Source organism: Panonychus citri, unplaced genomic scaffold (assembly GCF_014898815.1).
Source record: "Panonychus citri isolate SS breed McGregor unplaced genomic scaffold, ASM1489881v1 Contig00136, whole genome shotgun sequence".
NCBI classification, from domain to species: domain Eukaryota; kingdom Metazoa; phylum Arthropoda; class Arachnida; order Trombidiformes; family Tetranychidae; genus Panonychus; species Panonychus citri.
The window spans coordinates 2,649,331-2,671,911 of NW_026515541.1; the positions used below are offsets into that span (position 1 = coordinate 2,649,331).

At 31.9% G+C, this 22,581-nt stretch overlaps 8 protein-coding genes across 12 annotated transcripts; 2 read left to right on the forward strand and 6 right to left on the reverse strand.

Moving 5' to 3' along the window:
• Positions 1–137: 137 nt before the first annotated feature.
• On the reverse strand, positions 138–2,803 carry LOC128392214 (kinesin-like protein KIF20A). Its single transcript, XM_053352196.1, has 3 exons — positions 1,637–2,803; positions 1,425–1,568; positions 138–1,347 (listed from the first exon to the last, which is right to left on the reverse strand). The coding sequence occupies exons 1-3, from the start codon at positions 2,635–2,637 to the stop codon at positions 312–314; spliced, it is 2,181 nt and encodes a 726-aa protein (XP_053208171.1). The 5' UTR covers positions 2,638–2,803; the 3' UTR covers positions 138–311.
• A 177-nt stretch (positions 2,804–2,980) lies between these two features.
• On the reverse strand, positions 2,981–4,077 carry LOC128392216 (uncharacterized). The gene is made up of 2 exons (XM_053352202.1): positions 3,878–4,077; positions 2,981–3,789 (listed from the first exon to the last, which is right to left on the reverse strand). Exons 1-2 carry the CDS (start codon positions 3,910–3,912, stop codon positions 3,120–3,122), a joined length of 705 nt encoding a protein of 234 aa, XP_053208177.1. The 5' UTR covers positions 3,913–4,077; the 3' UTR covers positions 2,981–3,119.
• A 128-nt stretch (positions 4,078–4,205) lies between these two features.
• On the reverse strand, positions 4,206–5,824 carry LOC128392511 (SPARC-like; the record flags this gene model as incomplete). The annotated part of the gene is made up of 3 exons (XM_053352538.1): positions 4,206–4,234; positions 5,063–5,211; positions 5,685–5,824. Coding segments are annotated over 3 exons (303 nt in total), but the record flags the coding sequence as incomplete, so codon positions are not given.
• A 659-nt stretch (positions 5,825–6,483) lies between these two features.
• On the reverse strand, positions 6,484–10,547 carry LOC128392215 (kinesin-like protein KIF20B). 4 transcript variants are annotated; one of them, XM_053352199.1, is made up of 6 exons: positions 9,258–10,547; positions 9,046–9,189; positions 8,468–8,968; positions 8,272–8,356; positions 7,591–7,773; positions 6,484–7,094 (listed from the first exon to the last, which is right to left on the reverse strand). In XM_053352199.1, the coding sequence occupies exons 1-6, from the start codon at positions 10,262–10,264 to the stop codon at positions 6,888–6,890; spliced, it is 2,127 nt and encodes a 708-aa protein (XP_053208174.1). In that variant the 5' UTR covers positions 10,265–10,547; the 3' UTR covers positions 6,484–6,887. The 4 variants fall into 4 exon arrangements, with proteins under 4 accessions (XP_053208174.1, XP_053208172.1, XP_053208176.1 ...); XM_053352197.1 differs by having other exon boundaries at positions 8,465–8,968; XM_053352201.1 differs by lacking the exon at positions 7,591–7,773.
• A 139-nt stretch (positions 10,548–10,686) lies between these two features.
• Positions 10,687–11,764, reverse strand: LOC128392217 (uncharacterized). The gene is made up of 2 exons (XM_053352203.1): positions 11,593–11,764; positions 10,687–11,504 (listed from the first exon to the last, which is right to left on the reverse strand). The coding sequence occupies exons 1-2, from the start codon at positions 11,625–11,627 to the stop codon at positions 10,835–10,837; spliced, it is 705 nt and encodes a 234-aa protein (XP_053208178.1). The 5' UTR covers positions 11,628–11,764; the 3' UTR covers positions 10,687–10,834.
• A 988-nt stretch (positions 11,765–12,752) lies between these two features.
• LOC128392218 (SPARC-like) lies at positions 12,753–13,727 on the reverse strand. The gene is made up of 3 exons (XM_053352204.1): positions 13,590–13,727; positions 13,412–13,519; positions 12,753–12,939 (listed from the first exon to the last, which is right to left on the reverse strand). The coding sequence occupies exons 1-3, from the start codon at positions 13,616–13,618 to the stop codon at positions 12,753–12,755; spliced, it is 324 nt and encodes a 107-aa protein (XP_053208179.1). The 5' UTR covers positions 13,619–13,727.
• A 1,164-nt stretch (positions 13,728–14,891) lies between these two features.
• LOC128392398 (kinesin-like protein KIF20A) lies at positions 14,892–17,134 on the forward strand. Its single transcript, XM_053352420.1, has 3 exons — positions 14,892–16,009; positions 16,086–16,217; positions 16,303–17,134. Exons 1-3 carry the CDS (start codon positions 15,015–15,017, stop codon positions 17,069–17,071), a joined length of 1,896 nt encoding a protein of 631 aa, XP_053208395.1. The 5' UTR covers positions 14,892–15,014; the 3' UTR covers positions 17,072–17,134.
• A 2,340-nt stretch (positions 17,135–19,474) lies between these two features.
• Positions 19,475–22,093, forward strand: LOC128392394 (uncharacterized). 2 transcript variants are annotated; one of them, XM_053352415.1, is made up of 4 exons: positions 19,475–20,387; positions 20,459–20,888; positions 20,967–21,545; positions 21,607–22,093. In XM_053352415.1, exons 1-4 carry the CDS (start codon positions 19,583–19,585, stop codon positions 21,989–21,991), a joined length of 2,199 nt encoding a protein of 732 aa, XP_053208390.1. In that variant the 5' UTR covers positions 19,475–19,582; the 3' UTR covers positions 21,992–22,093. The 2 variants fall into 2 exon arrangements, with proteins under 2 accessions (XP_053208390.1, XP_053208389.1); XM_053352414.1 differs by having other exon boundaries at positions 19,476–20,387; positions 20,456–20,888.
• The last annotated feature ends 488 nt before the right edge of the window (positions 22,094–22,581 follow it).

Genomic DNA, 22,581 nt, shown 5'->3' on the forward strand with positions numbered 1-22,581 from the left:
CTCTCTCTCTAATTGCTTCTGTATGGAAGAGAAAATGATGCTAATCATCTTCCAAGAAAAAAAGAAAATGATCTTTTTCATCCTTTCTTTTTTTCTATTTCCTCTTTTCCATCTCCATTTATATCAATACATTTACATTAAACGTTTGTAAATTATCATTTAATTTTCAACCGATTCAGTTATTCAATCTAAATAGATAATTACATTTTAGTAGAGATGACTATTGAAAGATATTTTACAATTAATGAATTTTGAATGATTTAGAAATTAGCAAATAAATAATTTGAGAAAAAATAATCGATTAATATTGATCATACAAGATTGATGCAGCGAGAGTGAGCCTTTTCGACGAAGTCCCATCGAGAAATTCCCGGCATGATAATCAATAGGTGAAAGATAATTCTCCTGGTCGTTGTGGGATTGTCATCACCTCGGTTTCGTGCGAGCCTATCAATCATCACGTACTTCGGGCGGTAATCGGGCGTTAAAATTCGGGTTGATTTTCTTGTCGACTTTCGAGCTGAATTTTTGTTGCTTGGTCCTAATGGCTTTTTTCCCTTGATCGGAGTGGATTTAGTTGTCTCTTGTGATTTCTTTGTTCTACGAGGTCTTCCTCGTTTTTTTCCTTCTTGGTTACTTCCGATTATATTACTTGGCAAAGGAATATCACCTTTTTTGATGGCTTGCATGATTTTTATTACATCATCTATTGTAAAACCGTGAGTGCTTCCATCACCATCAGTTTGGGTTTGAGCATTTGAATAAGTAGCTCCAATTTCTGGAAATGCTGGACCACTTTCATCAAAGGTTAAGAAATCAGCTGCTGTTTTCGATTGCATTAATGTATCTCGAAGATTTTCTTCCTGTGTATCTATTCCTGTGCATGACGATATCGACTGAATTGACGTTTCATGAGCTAATGTGATGCCTAACGAAGTTGCAATAGATGCTTTTCTTGCAACTTCTATCTTCTCCGAGTCCCTAAGTTTTAATTCTATGTTTTCTTTTTCTAGTTCCACGAGTCTATTTTTTAATTCGGTGTTTTCTGCATAGAGACGGTGTAATTCATCTCGATTGGTTTTGTTTTGATAATAGCTGATGTCTTCTAATAAATGGGACCTTTCTTCGGGAATACTATACATTGAAAACCTTGATTTAGCTTGTAAGGTGTTAGTGTTCACTTGACCAACATGTCCACAAAACTCTAGGCTAGTCCTAGTTTCGCCGACTAAGTTAGCTGCTGGATTTATGTTGCAAATAATTGCAGCCTTTCCAGAGCCAATAAAATAAGGCTGTAAGAATTTGGTTAAACTAGAGTCCCGAAAAGGGACTAGTTCTTGGTTGGAACTGTAACAACAAGAGAAAAAAAAACGAGATTAGATTAAGAATTGACTGACTGATTGTTGAAGTAAAAATAAACTTACTTTTTTTGGTTGTTTCTTAAAATCCTGATACACCTTGATAAATTCATCAATGAATTGTTTATTCTGCCTCCTTCTTTGGTTCTACACCCTTCGGTGTTAGTTTTTTTTTGTCTCTCCGATCCAGCGAGATCACCAAGTGTCAAACTGTATTAAAAGAAATGAAAAGATTTAAAATAAGAAGCTTAACAAAATCATTCAAATACAAAACTTACTGTGAAATTTGAGGCTCCAATATTTTTCCTTCATCTTCACTGAACTTAATCAGAGTGATACAAAGAAATGAGTGACTTCTGCTAGAGTTTTGGTTCAGTCCAGTAGTTTGGATGTTTCTTTGTAGATTTGTCCATCCGTAAGAGTAGATTTTTAGAGCTTCCGTAAGGGATGAAACCATAACTGATCTTAAATCTTTAACATAATAACGCTTTTTTTCATCTTCAGATAAAGATAAAGCTGTGCCTCGACCACCAGAGGAAGAATTCAATAAATCATAAACAAGTTCATTATAAATTTCAAAATACGATAGATAACAAATGTATTGGTAGCCATCCTCGTTAAAACTAATATTATTATTGCAGACATCGGCATATACCACATTACGACAACATCGACTGGCAAGGATTGAATCTTTGTATTGTTTCTCGAGGTCTTGAGTTTTTTGATCAGCCAGAGTCATATCACAGAACTTTGATTTGGCAAGTAGAGGTTCATCGATAAATTTGCGGGAGGAGAAAATTTTCTTCAGCGACAATGGAATCAGTCCAGGATTAACTGTTGGATCTTCGTGAGATCCTCTCATGGTGAACGATTTTCCACTTGAAGTTGTTCCATAACAAAAGAGAATTCCATTATTTCCATCAAGAACATCTTCAACCAGAGGTAAACAACATTTAGAGAAAACATTCAACTGATTAACCGATTCATCCAGAATCTCAGTAAAATTATACACATTCCGAGTTGCATTAATTTTTTTCGCACTACCACAATTGGAAGAGGTTTTCTCGTCGATGTAAATTTTATTAGAGTCTATTATCTTATAAGGTGATTCTTCAATCGTAAAATTATCTATTGGTCGGATTCTTAAAAATGTTGCAATTTTCTCGTCATCAGAAGTGAGCAACGATTTTGTAGTTATATTGGTTGTAGAGTTGGTAAACTCGTCAACTAGTTCAATGCTATTATCAAGAACACAAATTGAAGATGAGAGAGGATCCATTTAATCACAATAACTTATTCTAAAGGCACAGTTAACACGGAAAAGATAATCTATATGGCACACAGAGGAAGGCGAAGAGACACTCGAATAGGCAAATCACAAGATAAAAATCATCAAAAAACTAATTACATGACAAACTGTCCGAATTTCGGTCAACAGGTAGACATTTTTACTGATGATTTTTTCGGTTGACAAGATAATCTTGTCAAGATTTCGAAAACCAATTCAACCAATCAGAGAGAAGAATAAATTTGTTGATGTGTTTCCATCTAGCGGACAAGGAATAAAATCCATTGAATTTAATTCAATCATTTGAAATTATTCATTTCAATCTAACGAACAGTTTCAATTTTTATTGACTATTTTATTGTCTTTTTTCATGTGTCATCGATTTAGTTTATGTAAATCTATTAAGAAAAGTTAACATTACGATGTTTACCAAAAAAAAAAAGTAATGGACTAATGAAAGAATTGCAAAGGTTTCATTTGATTCTGAAAACAATATCATGAACTGGTTTCACTGGATCTTCAAATTCTGGAGTAATTAGATCAGTTTCTGCTCGGTATTTTCGCATTAAGGCGATTGTCTTTCTCAGACCTTCTTCTTTATCAGCTGGTTTTGGTGCTTTATCGATGGCATTTAGAATTCCATCGACGTATTTTTCTGCGTCAAAATCTTCAGCTTCTTTAACGGCAGCTAATATTTCGGCTCTAAATAGTTTCTCTTTTTGAATGTTTCTTCTTAATCGAGTATATTTAATAGCCGAAAGATTGTTTTTGATCCATTTTATCCGATGATGTTTCTTTATCTTTCTATGTCTGATGTGCATAATAGTGTTGCTGTAATTGAAGTCTGGTATTGATCCATATTTATCCTTCCTTGAAATACATTTGATTTCATCTAATTTTCTTGGATCACTAATCTCTGGTGCAATGGTAACCCGAAAATCATAAATTGAAGGTGCAAATAATTCGTTTATTAATGAGAATCGGGTTGGCATTTGTTGTCTTTGAATAGGGACACCGAATCTTGGCTTTTCCACTATGGGAAATGTAACTTTGGCTGGAGGTAGTAAAGGTGGAGGGGGAATGGAAGCCGGTGAACATATTGAAAAAGCTTTAGATGAATAAATTAAATGCCTTGATGATGATCTAATTGAAATAAGAGAAAATCAAGAAAAAAACAGAAATAAATTAACAAGATATAAACAATCACATGGTAATAGAGAAAAAGACTTACCCTAAAAAAGAAGATATTTTCGTTAAGGTGTTCATCTTATCCTTGTTCTTATTCGTTGAAAAAAGCAAAAATGGTACATTAAGTGTTGAATTTAATCGGAGAAATCAGATTTCCAGGTGATTAACATTTTAAATTAAAAATCAAACAATTAAATAATTAATTGTTTTGGAAAAAACATTTCCGATGAAAATAGAAAACATGTTAACCGTTAGATGGAACCACTGAGACGGAATTCTTTTCAGAGAAAGTTTTATCTCTCATCGCAAGATGGAGTCACGAGCTTCGTCCACAATTAATTTTTTTTCTTCTGACTCGATTTTTAGAGCTCCTGATAAATTTTAACTTAATTAACTTTACCTGTGAATTTAAAATTAAATTTGGTGATATTATTGTTTATCTAATCACAAGGATCAAGTTGATACCAAAGCTATGATGATTCAAAAGCTACTTTAGTTGTTTTCGTTACTCTTAAAACTGATCCATTATTGCGTCGTAATAATTTCAACCATTTTTGTTTTCTTGGTAAGTTTTTGTCGATAATTGTTTTCACTTTTTAAAAGTTTGAAATTCTAATTTTCTTTTGTTTCTATTTTTATTTGTTCTTCATGTCATACCTAATAAGCTAATCTTTTCTGGGCCGTTGGATAATCGCCCTATTTCGGGATCAATTTTGAACTGACTCTTGTCTATGGCGAACAAGTTGGTTGAGAACAACCCTTATGGGGTCGACGAACAGGATTTTTGTCCATTTTAGTTTTAAACTAATTGTTAATTGATTTCTCACATGTAATCTCGACCTCAGGGGAGAAAATTTATTATTTATTTCGTTATTATTTTCCATTTTATTATCATTCCCTTCCTTGTCCCTTTTTCCCTATCCCTTGGTAATTGTAATTTATCGAAGCCTCGACTGAGTTCGCTGTTGAAGCTTAAAAATAAATTTTCTTCAGTTACATAAAAATGTATGTAATTACCTCAATTGCTATTCAATTTGACTTTAACCTAATATTAATCATTATTTGTTGATCAAACCGACACCTCAAAAGCTACTGAAATAATTGCAATTCAATGATAACCTTTTGGCTGATCTTTTCGCAAATCTTATCGATGTTTTGACAATCAACATGATTAATACATAGTTGGTAAGATAATTAAAACTTTTATCGATCTTTTTTTTTTCATTACCTTTTTCAACGCCCAAACAGTTACCCCATTCAGCTAAGGTCACCAAATGGTCATCGTTAGGGTCACACGAGTCCAAAAATCGACCAATACAAGGTTCCATTGATAATAAAGGTGCTCGAAGTGGAAACAGTTCATGTCGAGAGACTTTCCTATTAACCCAAAAATTACGTTAAAAATGATTAACTTAATTGTGATTGAATTAAAATGGATTATAATAAACACCATAGGCAGTGATTAAAATAATTGACCTGGAAATTGATTGTAATTCAATTGAAATTTAAATCAATCAACCGATTAACTTTAACTTTGTGTATTAACATTTTTCTTATCCTTAAACCTTTTCATTAACTAAATGAACACTTTAATTGTTGAGTTGATTGTTAAACTATTTTAAATCTAAGGTTTATCTAGATTTACATATTAAATCAACTTAAATGTTAATTTTCTTGATACTTTTTGATTGCTAGAAGGAAAAATTTAATTTCCATTCCTTTGTACTCCAAATTGATTTGAAGTACAAGTTGTATTTAATATTGAACGACAAATGTTCAGAGTTAATTGTTAACATTTTCAACACTGAGTTGTAAAGATTAATTTTGATTGTGATCAGTTAATTGCTCACCTATCATGAGGTTCAGTGTCTAAATCACAAAACTTCCAGATGATCGCATTGATCCAACCATGGTGATAATTGTCCTTCTCGTGGTCAGCGGGCTTTGGATATTTCTTGCTGAGAAAATAAAAACTAATACTTTTAACACTTACAGGGTGTAAAGAAAGTAACGTTCATGGGTGGGGTTTAAGATGCGTGAATTGATGGCAGTCGATTTGATTATTTAATTTACATCGTCTGATTTTTACTTCAAGTTAAGAAAATTTTAACGGCTAATTGAAGGAAAAAATAAACAAACCAATTCAATTCAATCGCGCAAGGGGAGAAATTCATCCCTCTGAACGTTACTTTCTTTACACCCTGTACATGTTAACTTTTTTGGAGTTTTAACAGTTCAATCAGTTCAATAGTTAAATATTCTAATCATTTGTAAACTCGAGCTCATGCTGATTCAGTTGTTGCTAGTTCATTTGTAAGCAATCAAACAGTAATGATAATTATCTGCATTTATCGTAAGAAGATTGTAAGCTAAGAATACAAAATCGTTTCCAATGTGTTCATCAAAATGGAAATTAAATCAACTTAATCACCATGAGGTCGAGTTAAGAAATGGTCAGTGTTTTTATCATCTTTAATTATTAGAATGATAGTCAATACTTTTGTCGGTTTAACGAATAGCATTTAATGGTGACAAGTGAACTTGAAATTGTAAAAATTGAGACAATTTTCCTTTCCAATTTTCTTATTTATGACCGAAGGTAATTCTAAGATTCTCACCGGACATTTGGACCAAAAAGAAAACAATAAGTTTCCTTGGTTAACTTATTTCACACTTTTCTGTGAGATTTCATTTTATTGCTCGAATATGTGCTCATCACCAATCAATGGATATACGGAGACTTAAATAAGATCCTAATAATTAGTGGCTAATGTACATAAATTTAAAAAATTAGTTCCATTATTTTGTGACAAGATTCTTGTCATATTGAGTCAATATTATTGACCGTTAAGATACAATTGTGCTTATAGAAACAAAAACTTTAAAAACAAAAATTCTTTTCACCAAAAGATGGAGTTAGTTGTTAATCTCTTGAGCGGGTTAACAATCAATACTAATCCTTTGAATACAAAGAAATGAACTTGTCATTGTTTTGATTCATTTCTGTTTTACTTATTGATTGTGTGATCGCTTTTTTGTGCAACTATTTCTGTTTAATTCTCTGAAGATGATTCTGGTTCTGGTACACGCTTTTTAGACTTTCGCCATTGATTACATCGTGCCTTATATTGTTCCTCGGTCAATTGCACGGCTTTGTGTTTAAGAACTTCAACCTTATGGTGTTTTTTATGTAGATAGAAATTGCGATTTTTTTCTGATACGATGTATGGACAATTTTTGATGGTACAAGCTTTGTATTTCTGGGAGAGGAAAAGAAAGAGAAAAGAAAAAGAAAAAATAGTTACCCTTAGGTTATCACATTGAAAGCTTCATTAATAAATGATGATAACATCATCTTTAATCATAATTAGCTTAATCATCCTGTCAATATAATCAACTAAATATTTCAAGTCGTGATTGTTGAAAATAAATTAACTTAATTCACCAAAAATTTACTTGTCATCTCAAGTTAATCAACTCTCTCTCTCTCTCTCTCTCTCTCTCTCTCTCTCTCTCTACTCTGTTGGTGATGATTTTATGTTCATCGATTTTGATTATAACAATTTAATCAACTATTTTAATTTGTTTGATTATTTTTCTCGTTGTTTTCACCAGAACGTCAATCTTTAAATTATTAATAATTAGCTTGTCATACTAAACTCTCCCATCAAAAGAGATGATGATAATGATGATTGTCATGATGACAATGTGAGCAAATAAATACTGATTGTATCAACTTTTGTTGTTGTTCCTTACTTTTAATGATTGCCTAGAAGACTTTAGCCATTGATTACATCGTGCCTTATATTGTTCCTCGGTCAATTGCACGGCTTTGTGTTTAAGAACATCAACCTTATGGTGTTTTTTATGTAGATAAAAATTGTGATTTTCTTCTGATACGATGTATGGACAATTTTTGATGGTACAAGCTTTGTATTTCTGGGAGAGGAAAAGAAAGAGAAAAGAAAAAGAAAAAATAGTTACCCTTAGGTTATCACATTGAAAGCTTCATTAATAAATGATGATAACATCATCTTTAATCATAATTAGCTTAATCATCCTGTCAATATAATCAACTAAATATTTCAAGTCGTGATTGTTGAAAATAAATTAACTTAATTCACCAAAAATTTACTTGTCATCTCAAGTTAATCAACTCTCTCTCTCTCTCTCTCTCTCTCTCTCTCTCTCTCTCTCTACTCTGTTGGTGATGATTTTATGTTCATCGATTTTGATTATAACAATTTAATCAACTATTTTAATTTGTTTGATTATTTTTCTCGTTGTTTTCACCAGAACGTCAATCTTTAAATTATTAATAATTAGCTTGTCATACTAAACTCTCCCATCAAAAGAGATGATGATAATGATGATTGTCATGATGACAATGTGAGCAAATAAATACTGATTGTATCAACTTTTGTTGTTGTTTCTTACTTTTAATGGCTCTGGTTCTGGTACACGCTTTTTAGACTTTCGCCATCGATTACATCGTGCCTTATATTGTTCCTTGGTCATTGTGCTGAAATTTCCATGTAAAAAAGAGAAAAAGAAAGAAAAATTTTCAGAATAATCAAAAGTTGATTCCGGAAAAAGAAAATCTAATCATTTCTATCAGTAATTAACTAACTACGTTTGATTAAATTGTGATAATTCTTCCTGTGTATGGAAACAGGACGATATCGACTGGATTGATGTTTCATGTGCCAAAGTTATTCCTAACGAAGTTGCAATAGATGCTTTTCTTGCAACTTCTACCTTCTCCGAGTCTCTAAGTTTTAATTCGGCGTTTTCTTTTTCCAGTTCATCAAGCCTATTCTTTAATTCGGTGTTTTTGGCGTAGAGACGATTTAATTCATCTAAATTCGTTTTGTTTTGAAAATAACTGATGTCTTCTAACGGGGACCTTTCTTCGGGAATACTGTAAGTTGAAAACCTCGATTTAGATTGTAAAGTGTTAGTGTTTATTTGACTAACATTTCCGCAAAATTCTAGGATGGTCCTAGTTTCGCCGACTAAGTTAGCTGCTGGATTTATGTTACAAATAATTGCAGCCTTTCCAACACCAATAAAATAAGGCTGTAAGAATTTGGTTAAACTAGAGTCCCGAAAAGGGACTATCTCTTGCTTGGAGCTGTAATGAAAAGAGAAAAAAGAACGAGATTAGATTGAGAATTGACTGATTGATTGAAGAAGTAAAAATAAACTTACTTTTTTTGATTGTTTCTTAAAATCCTGATACACTTTGACAAATTCATCAGTGAATTGTTTATTCTACCTCCTTCTTTGGTTCTACACCCTTCGGTGTTAGTTTTTTTCTGTCTCTCCGATCCAGCGAGATCACCAAGTGTCAAACTGTATTAAAAGAAATGAAAAGATTTAAAACAAGAAGCTTAAAAAAATCATTCAAATACAAAACTTACTGTGAAACTTGAGGCTCCAATATTTTTCCTTCATCTTCTCTGAACTTAATCAGAGTGATACAAAGAAATGAGTGACTTCTACTAGAGTTTTGGTTCAGTCCAGTAGTTTGGATGTTTCTTTGTAGATTTGTCCATCCGTAAGAGTAGATTTTTAGAGCTTCCGTAAGGGATGAAACCATAACTGATCTTAAATCTTTAACATAATAACGATTTTTTTCATCAGTCGATAAAGATAAAGCTGTGCCTCGACCACCAGAGGAATTCAATAAGTCATAAACAAATTCATTGTAAATTTCAAAATACGATAGATAACAAATATACTGATAACCATCCTCATTAAAACTAATATTATTATTGGAGACATCGGCATAAATCACATTACGACAACATCGACTGGCAAGGATTGAATCTTTGTATTGTTTCTCGAGGTCTTGAGTTTTTTGATCAACCAGAGTCATATCACAGAACTTTGATTTGGCAAGTAGAGGTTCATCGATAAATTTACGGGAGAAGAAAATTTTCTTCAGTGACAATGGAATCAGTCCAGGATTAACTGTTGGATCTTCGTGAGGTCCTCTCATGGTGAACGATTTTCCACTTGAAGTTGTTCCATAACAAAAGAGAATTCCATTAACTCCATCAAGAACATCTTCAACCAGAGGTAAACAACATTTAGAGAAAACATTCAACTGATTAACTGATTCATCCAGAATCTCAGTAAAATTATACACTTTCCGAGTTGTATTAATTTTTTTGGCACTACCACAATTGGAAGAGATTTTCTCGTCGATGTAAATTTTATTAGAGTCTATTATCTTATAAGGTGATTCTTCAATCGTAAAATTATCTATTGGTCGGATTCTTAAAAATGTTGCAATTTTCTCGTCATCAGAAGTGAGCAACGATTTCGTAGTTATATTGGTCGTAGAGCTTAAAAAATTGGTAAGCTCGTCAACTAGTTCAATGCTATTATCAAGAACACAAATTGAAGATGAGAGAGGATCCATTTAATCACAATAACTTATTCTAAAGGCACAGTTAACACGGAAAAGATAATCTATATGGCACACAGAGGAAGGCGAAGAGACACGAGACAGGAGAAGAGGCAAATCACAAGATAAAAATCATTAAAAAACTAATTACGAGACAAAATGTCCGAATTCCGGTCAACAGGTAGCCATTTTTACCAATGTTTTTTTCGGTTGACAAAATAATCCTGTAAAGATTTCGAAAACCAATTCGACCAATCAGAGAGAAGAATAAATTTGTTAATGTGCTTCCATCTAGCGGACATGGAATAAAATCCATTGAAGTTAATTCAATCGTTTGAAATGATTCATTTCAATCAAACGAACAGTTTCAATTTTTGGTAAGACTCAAACCGAGAAAAAATTAGCTGAAAATTGAGAATATCGAGCTGACGGACATATCTTGAGTCTTACGCAATTTTTATTGACTATTTTATTGTCTTTTTTCATGTGTCATCAATTTAGTTTATGTAAATCTATTAAGAAAAGTTAACATTACGATGTTTACCAAAAAAAAAGTAATGGACTAATGAAAGAATATCAAAGGTTTCATTTGATTCTAAAAACATTATCATGAACTGGTTTAACTGGATCTTCAAATTCTGGAGTAATTAGATCGGTTTCTGCTCGGTATTTTCTCATTAAGGCGATTGTCTTTCTCAGACCTTCTTCTTTATCAGCTGGTTTTGGTGCTTTATCGATGGCATTTAGAATTCCATCGACGTATTTTTCTGCGTCAAAATCTTCAGCTTCTTTAACGGCAGCGAATATTTCGGCTCTAAATAGTTTCTCTTTTTGAATATTCCTTCGTAATCGAGTATATTTAATAGCCGAAAGATTGTTTTTGATCCATTTTATCCGATGATGTTTCTTTATCTTTCTATGTCTGATGTGCATAATAGTGTTGCTGTAATTGAAATCTGGTATTGATCCATATTTGTCCTTCTTTGAAATACATTTGATTTCATCTAATTTTCTTGGATCACTAATCTCTGGTGCAATGGTAACACGAAAATCATAAACAGAAGGAGCAAATAATTCATTTATCAATGAGAATCGGGTTGGCATTTGTTGTCTTTGAATAGGGACACCGAATCTTGGCTTTTCCACTATGGGAAATGTAACTTTGGCTGGAGGTAGTAAAGGTGGAGGGGGAATGGAAGCCGGTGAACATATTGAAAAAGCTTTAGATGAATAAATTAAATGCCTTGATGATGATCTAATTGAAATAAGAGAAAATCAAGAAAAAAACAGAAATAAATTAACAAGATATAAACAATCACATGGTAATAGAGAAAAAGACTTACCCTAAAAAAGAAGATATTTTCGTTAAAGTGTTCATCTTATTCTTGGTCTAATTCGTTGAAAAAAGCAATAGTAGAACTTGGAGTTTGAAATTTAATCGGAGAAATCAGATTTCCAGGTGATTAACATTTTAAATTAAAAATCAAACAATTAAATAATTAATTGTTTTGGAAAAAAACATTTCCGATGAAAATAGAAAACAAGTTAACCGTTAGATGGAACCACTGAGACGGAATTCTTTTCAGAGAAAGTTTTATCTCTCATCGCAAGATGGAGTCACGAGCTTCGTCCACAATTAATTTTTTTCTTCTGACTCGATTTTTAGAGCTCCTGATAAATTTTAACTTAATTAACTTTACCTGTGAATTTAAAATTAAATTTGGTGATATCATTGTTTATCTAATCACAAGGATCAAGTTGATACCAAAGCTATGATGATTCAAAAGCTACTTTAGTTGTTTTCGTTACTCTTAAAACTGATCCATTATTGCGTCGTAATAATTTCAACCATTTTTGTTTTCTTGGTAAGTTTTTGTCGATAATTGTTTTCACTTTTTAAAAGTTTGAAATTCTAATTTTCTTTTGTTTTTATTTTTATTTGTTCTTCATGTCATACCTAATAAGCTAATCTTTTCTGGGCCGTTGGATAATCGCCCTATTTCGGGATCAATTTTGAACTGACTCTTGTCTATGGCGAACAAGTTGGTTGAGAACAGCCCTTATGGGGTCGACGAACAGGATTTTTGTCCATTTTAGTTTTAAACTAATTGTTAATTGATTTCTCACATGTAATCTCGACCTCAGGGGAGAAAATTTATTATTTATTTCGTTATTATTTTCCATTTTATTATCATTCCCTTCCTTGTCCCTTTTTCCCTATCCCTTGGTAATTGTAATTTATCGAAGCCTCGACTGAGTTCGCTGTTGAAGCTTAAAAATAAATTTTCTTCAGTTACATAAAAATGTATGTAATTACCTCAATTGCTATTCAATTTGACTTTAACCTAATATTAATCATTATTTGTTGATCAAACCGACACCTAAAAAGCTACTGAAATTATTTTAATTTAATGATAACCTTTTCGCTGATCTTTTCGCAAGTCTTATTGATGTTTTGACAATCAACATGATTAATACTTAATTGTTAAGATGATTAAAACTATTAATTGTTTATGATCTCGTCGATCTTTTTTTCCGTTACTTTTTCAACGCCCAAATAGTTACCCCATTCAGCTAAGGTCACCAAATGATCATCGTTAGGGTCACACGAGTCCAAAAATCGACCAATACAAGGTTCCATTGATAATAAAGGTGCTCGAAGTGGAAACAGTTCATGTCGAGAGACTTTCCTATTAACCCAAAAATTACGTTAAAAATGATTAACTTAATTGTGATTAAATTAAAACGGATTATAATAAACACCATAGGCAGTGATTAAAATAATTGACCTGGAAATTGATTGTAATCCAATTGAAATCTAATTCAATCAAGCGATTAACTTAAATTTGTGTATTCACATTTTTCTTGTCCTTAAACTTTTTCATTAACTAAATGAACACTTTAATTGTTGAGTTGATTGTTAGACTATTTTAAATCTAAGGTTTATCTAGATTTACATATTAAATCAACTTAAATGTTAATTTTCTTGATACTTTTTGATTGCTAGAAGGAAAAATTTAATTTCCATTCCTTTGTACTCCAAATTGATTTGAAGTACAAGTTGTATTTAATATTGAACGACAAATGTTCAGAGTTAATTGTTAACATTTTCAACACTGAATTGTAAAGATTAATTTTGATTGTCATCAGTTAATTGCTCACCTATCATGAGGTTCAGTGTCTAAATCACAAAACTTCCAGATGATCGCATTAATCCAACCATGGTGATAATTGTCCTTCTCGTGATCAGCGGGCTTTGGATATTTCTTGCTGAGAAAATGAAACATTTAAACATGGAAATTAGTTTTAATTGTTGACCATTAATTAACCTTTTAATTACCTCATGATTGTATAAAGCCATTCCTTCATTCGCCTTGGGAAATCAGCCAAAGTACCTTGATCACAAGATCCAAGCTCTTTCCATTCACCCGATTTAATTGTGAGTAGAAAATCAGATCACAGTTTGTAATCAGCTCTTCGGTTGCAATTTAATTTTTTATTTAAAGAATCAAGACTAATACATTGTGAAATCATTGATAAGAAGCTGATCAGTCGACTATGTTAATCTTCCAATTGATTAGGTGATAAATTCCGTGGACATAAAATATCGATGCCCGAAGGTTTATCGAAATCATTACTACGACCAAAAATTTTTTCTTTCAACAATTATAAGTAATTTCTTTAAGATTTACAATAATGTAATTGGTGAAATATTGCCCATCAAAAGCATTGAAAAAACGCTCTAAACACATACATGTTAACTTTTCTTGGAGTTTTAACAGTTAAGTCAGTTTAATAGTTAAATATTTTAATCATTTGTAAACTCGACTTCATGGTGATTCAAGTGTTGTTGGTTGATTTGTAAGAAAATCAAGAATCAATCATGAATGATAATTGTCCAAATTTATCGTAAGAAAATTGTAAACTGAAAATACAAAATCGTTTCCAATGTGTTCATCAAGATGGAAATTAAATCAACTTAATCACCATGAGGTCGAGTTAAGAAATGGTCAGTGTTTTTATCATCTTTAATTATTAGAATGATAGTCAATACTTTTGTCGGTTTGAAAGAAAATTGGTCAAACCGTTGGTAAGTAAACGAATAGCTTTTTATGTTGACAAGTGAACTTGAAATTGTAAACAATTGAGACAATTTCCAATGCTCATTGTCTTATTTATGACCGAAGGTAATTCTCACTGGTCATTTGGACCAAAAGAAAACAATAGTTTCCTTGGTCAACTTATTCCTCTTCTGTGAGCTTTCATTTTATTGCTCGAATATGTTCAGTCCTGTTTCACAAATTCTTTAAGTAAACATTGAAGTTAATCCCTTTGTCTTTGTTAATTTTTACGAGTTTTAGGTTAAAATTGCCAAAGAATCCATTAAAATAGAAAGGGTTTTTTTAGTTTGGTGAAACAGGACTGAACCTGAACTGAAATAATTAGTGGCTATTAGCCACTGGCTAATGTACATAAATTTACAAAATTTAATTTTAAAAATTAGCTCCATTATCTTGTGACAAGATTCTTGTCATATTAACCGTTAAGATACAATTGTAATTATAGAAAAAACAAAAATTCTTTTCACCAAAAGATGGAGTTAGTTGTTAATCTCTTGAGCGGGTTAACAATCAATACTAATCCTTTGGATACAAAGAAATGAACTTGTCATTGTTTTGATCCATTTCTGTTTTATTAATTGATTGTATGATCGCTTTTTTTGTGCAACTATTTCTGTTTAATTATCTAGAATTGTGTTGACTCAATGGATCCTGTAACATCTCCAATTTCTCACTTCTATAACAGTTTTCCATTAGTTGTAGAATCACCAAATTCAGTAAATTGTGTGAGCAACAATTTAAATGGTAAATCATTGCTCACTTCTGATGACGAGAAAATTGCAACATTTTTAAGAATCCGACCAATAGATAATTTTACGATTGAAGAATCACCTTATAAGATAATAGACTCTAATAAAATTTACATCGACGAGAAAACCTCTTCCAATTGTGGTAGTGCGGAAAAAATTAATGCAACTCGGAATGTGTATAATTTTACTGAGATTCTGGATGAATCAGTTAATCAGTTGAATGTTTTCTCTAAATGTTGTTTACCTCTGGTTGAAGATGTTCTTGATGGAAATAATGGAATTCTCTTTTGTTATGGAACAACTTCAAGTGGAAAATCGTTCACCATGAGAGGACCTCACGAAGATCCAACAGTTAATCCTGGACTGATTCCATTGTCGCTGAAGAAAATTTTCTCCTCCCGTAAATTCATGGTTGAATGTAACATTGCCAAAGCAAAATTTGATGATGTAATTTTGACTGACCAAAAGACTCAAGAACTCTCTAAACTATTGAAAGACTCAATTCTTTCGAGTCCATTTTGTCGTAATGTTTCAGCTTCTAGCACGGTTGAGAAAAAAGATAATTTCAAGGATGATCAACCGCTTTATATTTGTTACCTCTCTTATTTTGAAATTTACAATGATCTCATTTATGATCTTTTGGATTCGTCTTCGTCTGGTCGAGAGTATCCTTTATCCTTGTTACCTGATGATACTCAAAGATATTATGTTAAAGATTTGAAGTCAATTCTTGTTTCATCGCTTTCTGAAGCTCTTAAGGTCTACAAGTTTGGCTGGAAAAATCTGCAAAGAAACATCAAACTGAACAAAGGATATAATCAAAGTCACTCATTTCTCCACATCACATTAGTCAAATTCGGTCTAAAATTATTGGATCCTCAAGTCTCACAGTAAGCACATGAAATTTACTTGATTGTTGATTTTCTTTTTCAAAAACATTAACCCTTTTGTTTATCTTCTATTTAGTTTTGTTCTCGGTGAACTCTTTGGATGCGAGCAAGAGGATAGCCAACCTAAAGGACATTGTGGGCCAAATATCAATATTCCTTTGATGAAACTTAGCGAATGTATCAATCAAGCCAAATTGCGTCAGAAAAAGTAAATATATTTACATAATATTTATCATGTGTTTTTTATCAACTCGACTTATTCTAATCATTATCCCGAAATTGTCTTATTACAGCCTCAATCGAAATCATGTTATCCCGTTTCGTAACTCAAACCTGACTAAATTTTTCCAGCCTTATCTTACTGGCACCGGAAGAGTTGTGATGATCATTAATATTAATCCTTCCCCTGATCTATTTGGTGAAACATTGCGATCTCTAAGATTTGGTACAACTCAATTTTATTCTCATTCGATGGACACATTTAAACCCACTGAATCAAAACAGAAAATGATTGTCGTTACCACAAAATCTTCAAATGAAATTATTACTGATGAAAACACTAATTTGATCCAGACGAAGAGAGAAGCACTGATTCGTGCTGAAGTAATTAGTGAATTTAAACAATTTCTTGATCATCAATCGATGGAACATGAAAAAGAATGTAAAATATTACGTTCTAAGTATGAAGAATTACTTGAAACTAGACTAACATTATGCAAAGAAAAGCATCAAGTAAAGATTAACAATATGCAAATGAGAATTGACAATTTGATTAATTTGCGAGACACTATCATTCAACCTGAAAGAATATTCAACAATAACGATTGTCCAACTATTGTAGAAAAACCTAAAGTGACCAATTCAGATGAAACATTTCCCATCAAATCGAATCAAATTTTAACCACTGACAAAATTAAATCTAAAGATGACAAAAGTAAGAAGAAACGAAGAAGATTCAATGGCAATAAAATTAAAAAAAGTTCGAATGATCTTTTAACCTCAACCAACGAGAACAAAAAGACGAAAAAAGTTCTGAAACAATCGAAGACAAAGAAAAACTGATCGCTCATCTCTCTTTTACAATGTACTTTCATTATTCTATTAAAATTAATGATCAAATTTCAATTTCAATTGATTTTATTAAAATTCACCGTTAAAACAGAGAGAAAAAGTTCCACTTCTATTTATCTTTGTATGGACTCTATTGAAAGACAAATCACCTGAAGGTTCAATATTAGAAAAGTTCATTACAAAAGCGATGCTGAAGTTTAACATGACGGGAATAATGAGAGTTTTTATATAATTAATACAAACAAATTAAGAAAATATCACGATATCAGGTAGACTATAGAAAACTATTGATAATATATTTATTAAGTAAGAATTAGTTATTATTCCTACAGTGTATTAATCTCACTCAATCTCTGTGTTTTCATCGAGAGCTTTTTAATTGATTTTTCGATGATTCCAATTTGGTTTTCTTTATGACAATTATTTTGGAATAAGCTGAAAATTTCTTTCCTCTATGATATAACGATTTGTGCGATTTAGCGAAGTGAGAACAGTGTTTAAATCTGAGTGATAACCAGCTACATATTGTACACATTTGAGCGAGTACATGATCATTAGGTAAATTGTAACAGTTTTCTTCAATTTCGGAAATTGAAATAGTCTTGGCTTTTCTGCGGTACCACATTTTATATGCTATGCTTGTCATGAGCACAAATTTACATTGAGAGGTCAAATACCCTGGGTTTTCACGCTCAAAATTCAAGTCATGCTGAGTTTTAAGATGAGTTGAATAATTATTGTTTGTAGGTAGCTCAAACCAAGAGCATAGACTGCAAATTCGTACAGGGTTAAGGTCAGGAGGGATTTCGTAATATGGTCCACCATCAGTTGATTTTGTCAAATACTTAAAGGCAGTCGTTGTACTTGATGAAAATTCATCGTGGGTCTTTGAGGTCGAAGGATAGACGATTGATCTTGTTGTTTCACTATTCATTTTCGGTACCATTTCCTCGTCCACTGGTTTCATCTCAATTTCTTTTACCTTTTTTTCAATAGTTTCCTCATACAATCGTTTTAGCTCCTCATATCGCTTGATTGGTACGAACTCTTTACAAACTTGTAAAATTTGTTTTTCTAGTAGCATATTTTTATTCTTTGCTTTCACGAGTTCATCTTTTAGTTTCTGATTAGCTGATTCGAGCTCCTTACCGACTTCTTGTTCCAAGGCCAAAGCGAATTCCTTTAGATCGATAACTTTCGTGTTCTCCAAAACCTTCTCTTTATCTTTAACCCATTGAGGATTAACGAGTATAAACTTTGGATATATAATTTTTTCGATAACATCACAGGTCAAAGATGAACAACATTTTGACAAAATCTTTTTCTGGGTCATCACTTTATCAACAAGTTTAGAGAACTTGAATGATTCTTTCTCATTTTGATCATCATTCAATTCATTACTTTTAAAAGAAACAGAATTTAAGTCGGAATTCACATTCATTGTAGAGAAAATTTCGTCAATTAAACTTGAAAACTAAACACCAAACACGAAAACAGTTAATAATAATAGATTTTTTTATTAAGCTCAAAATTTTTTTTCTTTGATAAAAAACAACAAAATTAATTTTATTTACAATCAACTACAGTTAATTGCCAGATAATCGTAATTGTAAACAAGACAACCGAGCTGTATAATTGGGTTCTGCCCCGTTCGGCCAAGTGTTTAAGCAAACATTAAAGTTAATCCCTTTGTCTTTGTTATTTTTAAAGATTTTTCTATTTTAATGGATTCTTTGACAATTTAAACTAAAACTTGTGAAAATTAAAAAAAAAACAAAGGGATTAACTTTAATATTTGCCTAAACAATTGGCCGAATAGGAATATACCGTTAAACGGAAATCAAGAGAGAGTGAAGGTTAATTCTCAGGCTGGTCGCCACTATCGCTTTTTTCGTTCTTCTTTTCGCAACCAAATTGGTTAAAGTTTATTTTCGTTGTATTAACGTCGTTGACCAATAAGATTTCAATTTGTTCTGCATTCAAACTTGAAATCAATCGAAACCTGAGTGAAAAATTTCATTAAAATCTTGACTCAAGATTCTTGAGTCAAGAAATTTTTAACCAATTTTCTTTTAAAAGTTATTCTTCGAAATTATCTCCATCTCTTAGTAGAAAAAAGAAAAATTAATCTTAGCGGTGATTTTCAAGTTGGAATTTAACTTTTCATTTTCTTGGATAATTAATCTGATTCTCATTTTGAAATAATTGAATTTCAACTTGATTTATTTTCTCTTGTCGATAAGTTAAAGTGAATGTTACTTATTTTTGTAAAAACTTTTGATGGAAAACCAGAATCAACGAATTGATTGAAGCTGAAACATAAGACACGTTCTCTTGCTTTTATTGCCTAGAGAGACTTTCATCCAACAGGAGGAGCAATTAAATTGTGATTAAATTATCAAATTGTAACAGTTTCTTTCTGATTGTCAGTTTGTTTGTATTATCTTCCTCTTCTTCTCATTTCTTTTTATTTTAATTTAATTTGTTTCCATCTCTCCGGCCATGAATATGGATGAATCTAATTCAGTTTGTGACAATAATTGTGATCTGCATAAAAATGAAGGTGAAAAGAAAAGATTATTCAAATTCTCAAAAATTGTTGATGATTTCGTGACAAAGAGTAAAATGTTGTCTGAATGCTGTTCAACTTCAAATCCTGATACTCTGGACGGAATTAAGAAACAAAAAGTGGTCACTGTTGACCTTAAATTGAAAAAAAGTAAAGAGATGATCGATACTAAAGAATTAGTGTTAACTCTGGAAAAAGAGGCTGAGAAAAAATTAGATTCTCTGAATTTGGAATTTGAATTAAAGCTTTTCCAATCTAAGAAAAAAAATATTCTACTTCAAGAAGACAATTTCAAACTTCGTAAGGACACAGCAGCGATCAAAGAGCAATATGAGAAAAAGATTCATGATCAGGAGATGGAGACCCAAAAGAAATTAAAAGATCTCCGGAAAGAATTGACTAAACCTCTCGCCAAAATCGCTAATCAACAAAGTCAAACTGAAGAAAAAGTTATTCCAATTAAAGAATTAGAAAAGGTACAAAGTGTTTACGACATGGAACTGAAGAAACTAAAAGCAACTTATGAAAAAGAATATGAGGCAAAATTATTGGAACAACGATCGTGCCTGGAAAAAGAAAATGAATCAAAATTAAATCAACTAAGAACAGAATTAACTAAATTGTTGGACATTTCAATGGACAAAAAAATTCGATCAGAAAACAAAACTATTGTGGACGATGAAGTGATCTTTGTACGTCAAAGTTTCTCACAGAAAACACCAGAGACGATGGAAACAGGTGAGCAAAGAACTAATCATAAATCTAAAAGTAATTAAATTACATGATAATATAATTTTATCGTCCAGAAGAAAACAAAACCAGAACAAAAAGTTCTAAAAATTCTGATCCTGATCAGTCAATAAATCGATCGAACAGACGGACCAGATCAACGGAGTCTAGAACAACGAAAAGAGCGCGGATTGAAGTACCTGTTGAATCAAAAGTACCAGAAGCTCCAAAAGTTTCGCCAAATTGTAGTAGCGAATCTCGTTCAAAATCTTCGTCACCCTCTCATTCTAATGAACAGTTATCATCGAAAGCCAATTCGCTCTCTGGATATGATGTAGAAAGATATGTTTACACGGGAGCCGCTAAGCTCAATAAATGGGTGTCTGAATACGAACAATTTAAAAGTTCATGTAGCCATGATGAATTTTTGACCTTTGCTTCGATCATTAATGTCTATAATTTGCTGTCCTCGAATGTGATTCCAGTTAATCGATCAACTCACCAAGATTGGTTGGTACTCATAGTGTTTGACCCATGAAATTTTCTTTTACTAATCTCATTTGAATGACTTTTCTTATTTTCCAATAGGAGTGAAAGTAAATTACAATTAAATTATTCGGAGAAAAGCGCTAAAAAATATCGTGACTCAAGCTATCAGATTTTCTTTCATAATGATGCAGCTCCTAAAAGTCATTTAGATTTCAAAAATTTGGTGGATGAAAATTATGACAATGAGAAATCAAGATGTAAATTAGCCAATTGTCCGTGTGGAAATCGATTCGAAAAGGCCAAGACGAAACACAATATATCTCGTCACATAAGTGAGAACTTTTGTATTTTTGTTTGTAACAAATGTAGCTCTTCATACCACATCATAGCCTCTCTTTTCGGACATTACGATAACTGTTGTAGTGAAAGATGCAAAAAAATGACCAAACTCAAAAGATCGGGAGAGTTGAAGCCATTTTTGAAGACAAAAGAAACTCCGACAACCTTTTTACCCGTCATCACACCAGATTCATTCAAGATCGGCGTTGATATGATGGCTAATCGATTCAATGGAAATTCGAAGCGCAAAGGTCAATTTTCTGAAAAGATTCAGGGAATTTGTGTCTTCATTACGAAAGAAATTGCTGAATTCGAACCTGCTAAGCTCGTTTTAGACATGTAAGTTGAAGTAAATGTAGTTCGTTGTAAATTATAATTGTTACTTTTATTTCTTTTACAGTCCAAACGAGACAGTTCCGATTTATTATCTTACTGTGAATAAACCGTTCATCTATTGGGACATGGATGCTAAGAGATCGACAAGTTACTACGAATATAGCGAAGCCATAAGAAAAGTGGAAAAGAGTGAAGATCAATTTGTCTGTGGTTTCGAACGATGTGTCAAGTGTACAAACTCTGACGACCGAAGAAAATCTAAAAATTACCACACAATTAGAGGCCACATACAATCGTATAATTTTCGACTTGGATGCATCAGTTGTAAATGTACTTTCGCCTCTTTCGATACATTGGATGCTCATTACACAGAAAAGTGTATCAAATCAATATTAACGAAAGCAATCGAGTTGAAAAGGAAAGAAAATTCAGAGAAAAATGCTAAATAAATTTCATCTTTATTGTCTATTCATCATTTAAATATCATAACAATATCGCCAAAATAATACTAATCAAACAATAAACAATAACTATCAAAGTTTAGACTCTAATTACTGATTGATTTTGGAATTGCATTTACACTCCTCACTCTGTACTTGTTCAATTAATTCAGTAATCGATTATTGGACATTTTGTTTCGTTCGAGAACTGATTCGTTTTTCACGAATCGATTTACCTTTTCTTTCTTTCTTTTTCAGGCCAAAAGCAACGATAAGAAGGATCCTACTATCGAAGTAAATATCAAACAGTTCAGAGATGCTCAAGAGATTCGAAGATCATCTTTATCATCTTCAACATTCTCTCACGGGTACATCAAGCTCGATCACGAGCCGAATCACCGTCAGTCCGTTTTTGAAAAAAAAATGTTACTTGGAAATTAATAGAATTGATTTTAAAATATTCAATAATTAATAATCAATAAAAGGAAATTAAAATTAATTGTTGATCAATAATCTGAGTCTTATTTTGTTTGTTGAGAATCGTCAGTCTCAAGGATTGGGTTAATTTCCATTAATTTCCATTTGATTACAGTTCTTGG

Coding starts and splice junctions, on each gene's coding strand:
- LOC128392214 (XM_053352196.1), bottom strand. CDS start 2,637: ATGGATCCTCTCTCATCTTCAATTTGTGTTCTTGATAATAGCATTGAA. Junction 1,569..1,636: donor TTGGAGCCTCAAATTTCACA/GTAAGTTTTGTA, acceptor CTTTTAATACAG/TTTGACACTTGGTGATCTCG. Junction 1,348..1,424: donor TTAAGAAACAACCAAAAAAA/GTAAGTTTATTT, acceptor TTGTTGTTACAG/TTCCAACCAAGAACTAGTCC.
- LOC128392218 (XM_053352204.1), bottom strand. CDS start 13,618: ATGAAGGAATGGCTTTATACAATCATGAG. Junction 13,520..13,589: donor TGGCTTTATACAATCATGAG/GTAATTAAAAGG, acceptor TCATTTTCTCAG/CAAGAAATATCCAAAGCCCG. Junction 12,940..13,411: donor GACACTGAACCTCATGATAG/GTGAGCAATTAA, acceptor TTGGGTTAATAG/GAAAGTCTCTCGACATGAAC.
- LOC128392217 (XM_053352203.1), bottom strand. CDS start 11,627: ATGAACACTTTAACGAAAATATCTTCTTTTTTAGG. Junction 11,505..11,592: donor AAAATATCTTCTTTTTTAGG/GTAAGTCTTTTT, acceptor TATTTCAATTAG/ATCATCATCAAGGCATTTAA.
- LOC128392394 (XM_053352414.1), top strand. CDS start 19,583: ATGAATATGGATGAATCTAATTCAGTTTGTGACAATAATTGTGATCTG. Junction 20,889..20,966: donor CGATCAACTCACCAAGATTG/GTTGGTACTCAT, acceptor ATTTTCCAATAG/GAGTGAAAGTAAATTACAAT. Junction 21,546..21,606: donor GCTAAGCTCGTTTTAGACAT/GTAAGTTGAAGT, acceptor TTTCTTTTACAG/TCCAAACGAGACAGTTCCGA.
- LOC128392398 (XM_053352420.1), top strand. CDS start 15,015: ATGGATCCTGTAACATCTCCAATTTCTCACTTCTATAACAGTTTTCCA. Junction 16,010..16,085: donor TTGGATCCTCAAGTCTCACA/GTAAGCACATGA, acceptor TCTTCTATTTAG/TTTTGTTCTCGGTGAACTCT. Junction 16,218..16,302: donor GCCAAATTGCGTCAGAAAAA/GTAAATATATTT, acceptor GTCTTATTACAG/CCTCAATCGAAATCATGTTA.
- LOC128392216 (XM_053352202.1), bottom strand. CDS start 3,912: ATGAACACCTTAACGAAAATATCTTCTTTTTTAGG. Junction 3,790..3,877: donor AAAATATCTTCTTTTTTAGG/GTAAGTCTTTTT, acceptor TATTTCAATTAG/ATCATCATCAAGGCATTTAA.
- LOC128392215 (XM_053352197.1), bottom strand. CDS start 10,264: ATGGATCCTCTCTCATCTTCAATTTGTGTTCTTGATAATAGCATTGAA. Junction 8,357..8,464: donor TCACAATTTAATCAAACGTA/GTTAGTTAATTA, acceptor TGGAAATTTCAG/CACAATGACCAAGGAACAAT. Junction 7,774..8,271: donor CAGAACCAGAGCCATTAAAA/GTAAGAAACAAC, acceptor TTCCTCTCCCAG/AAATACAAAGCTTGTACCAT.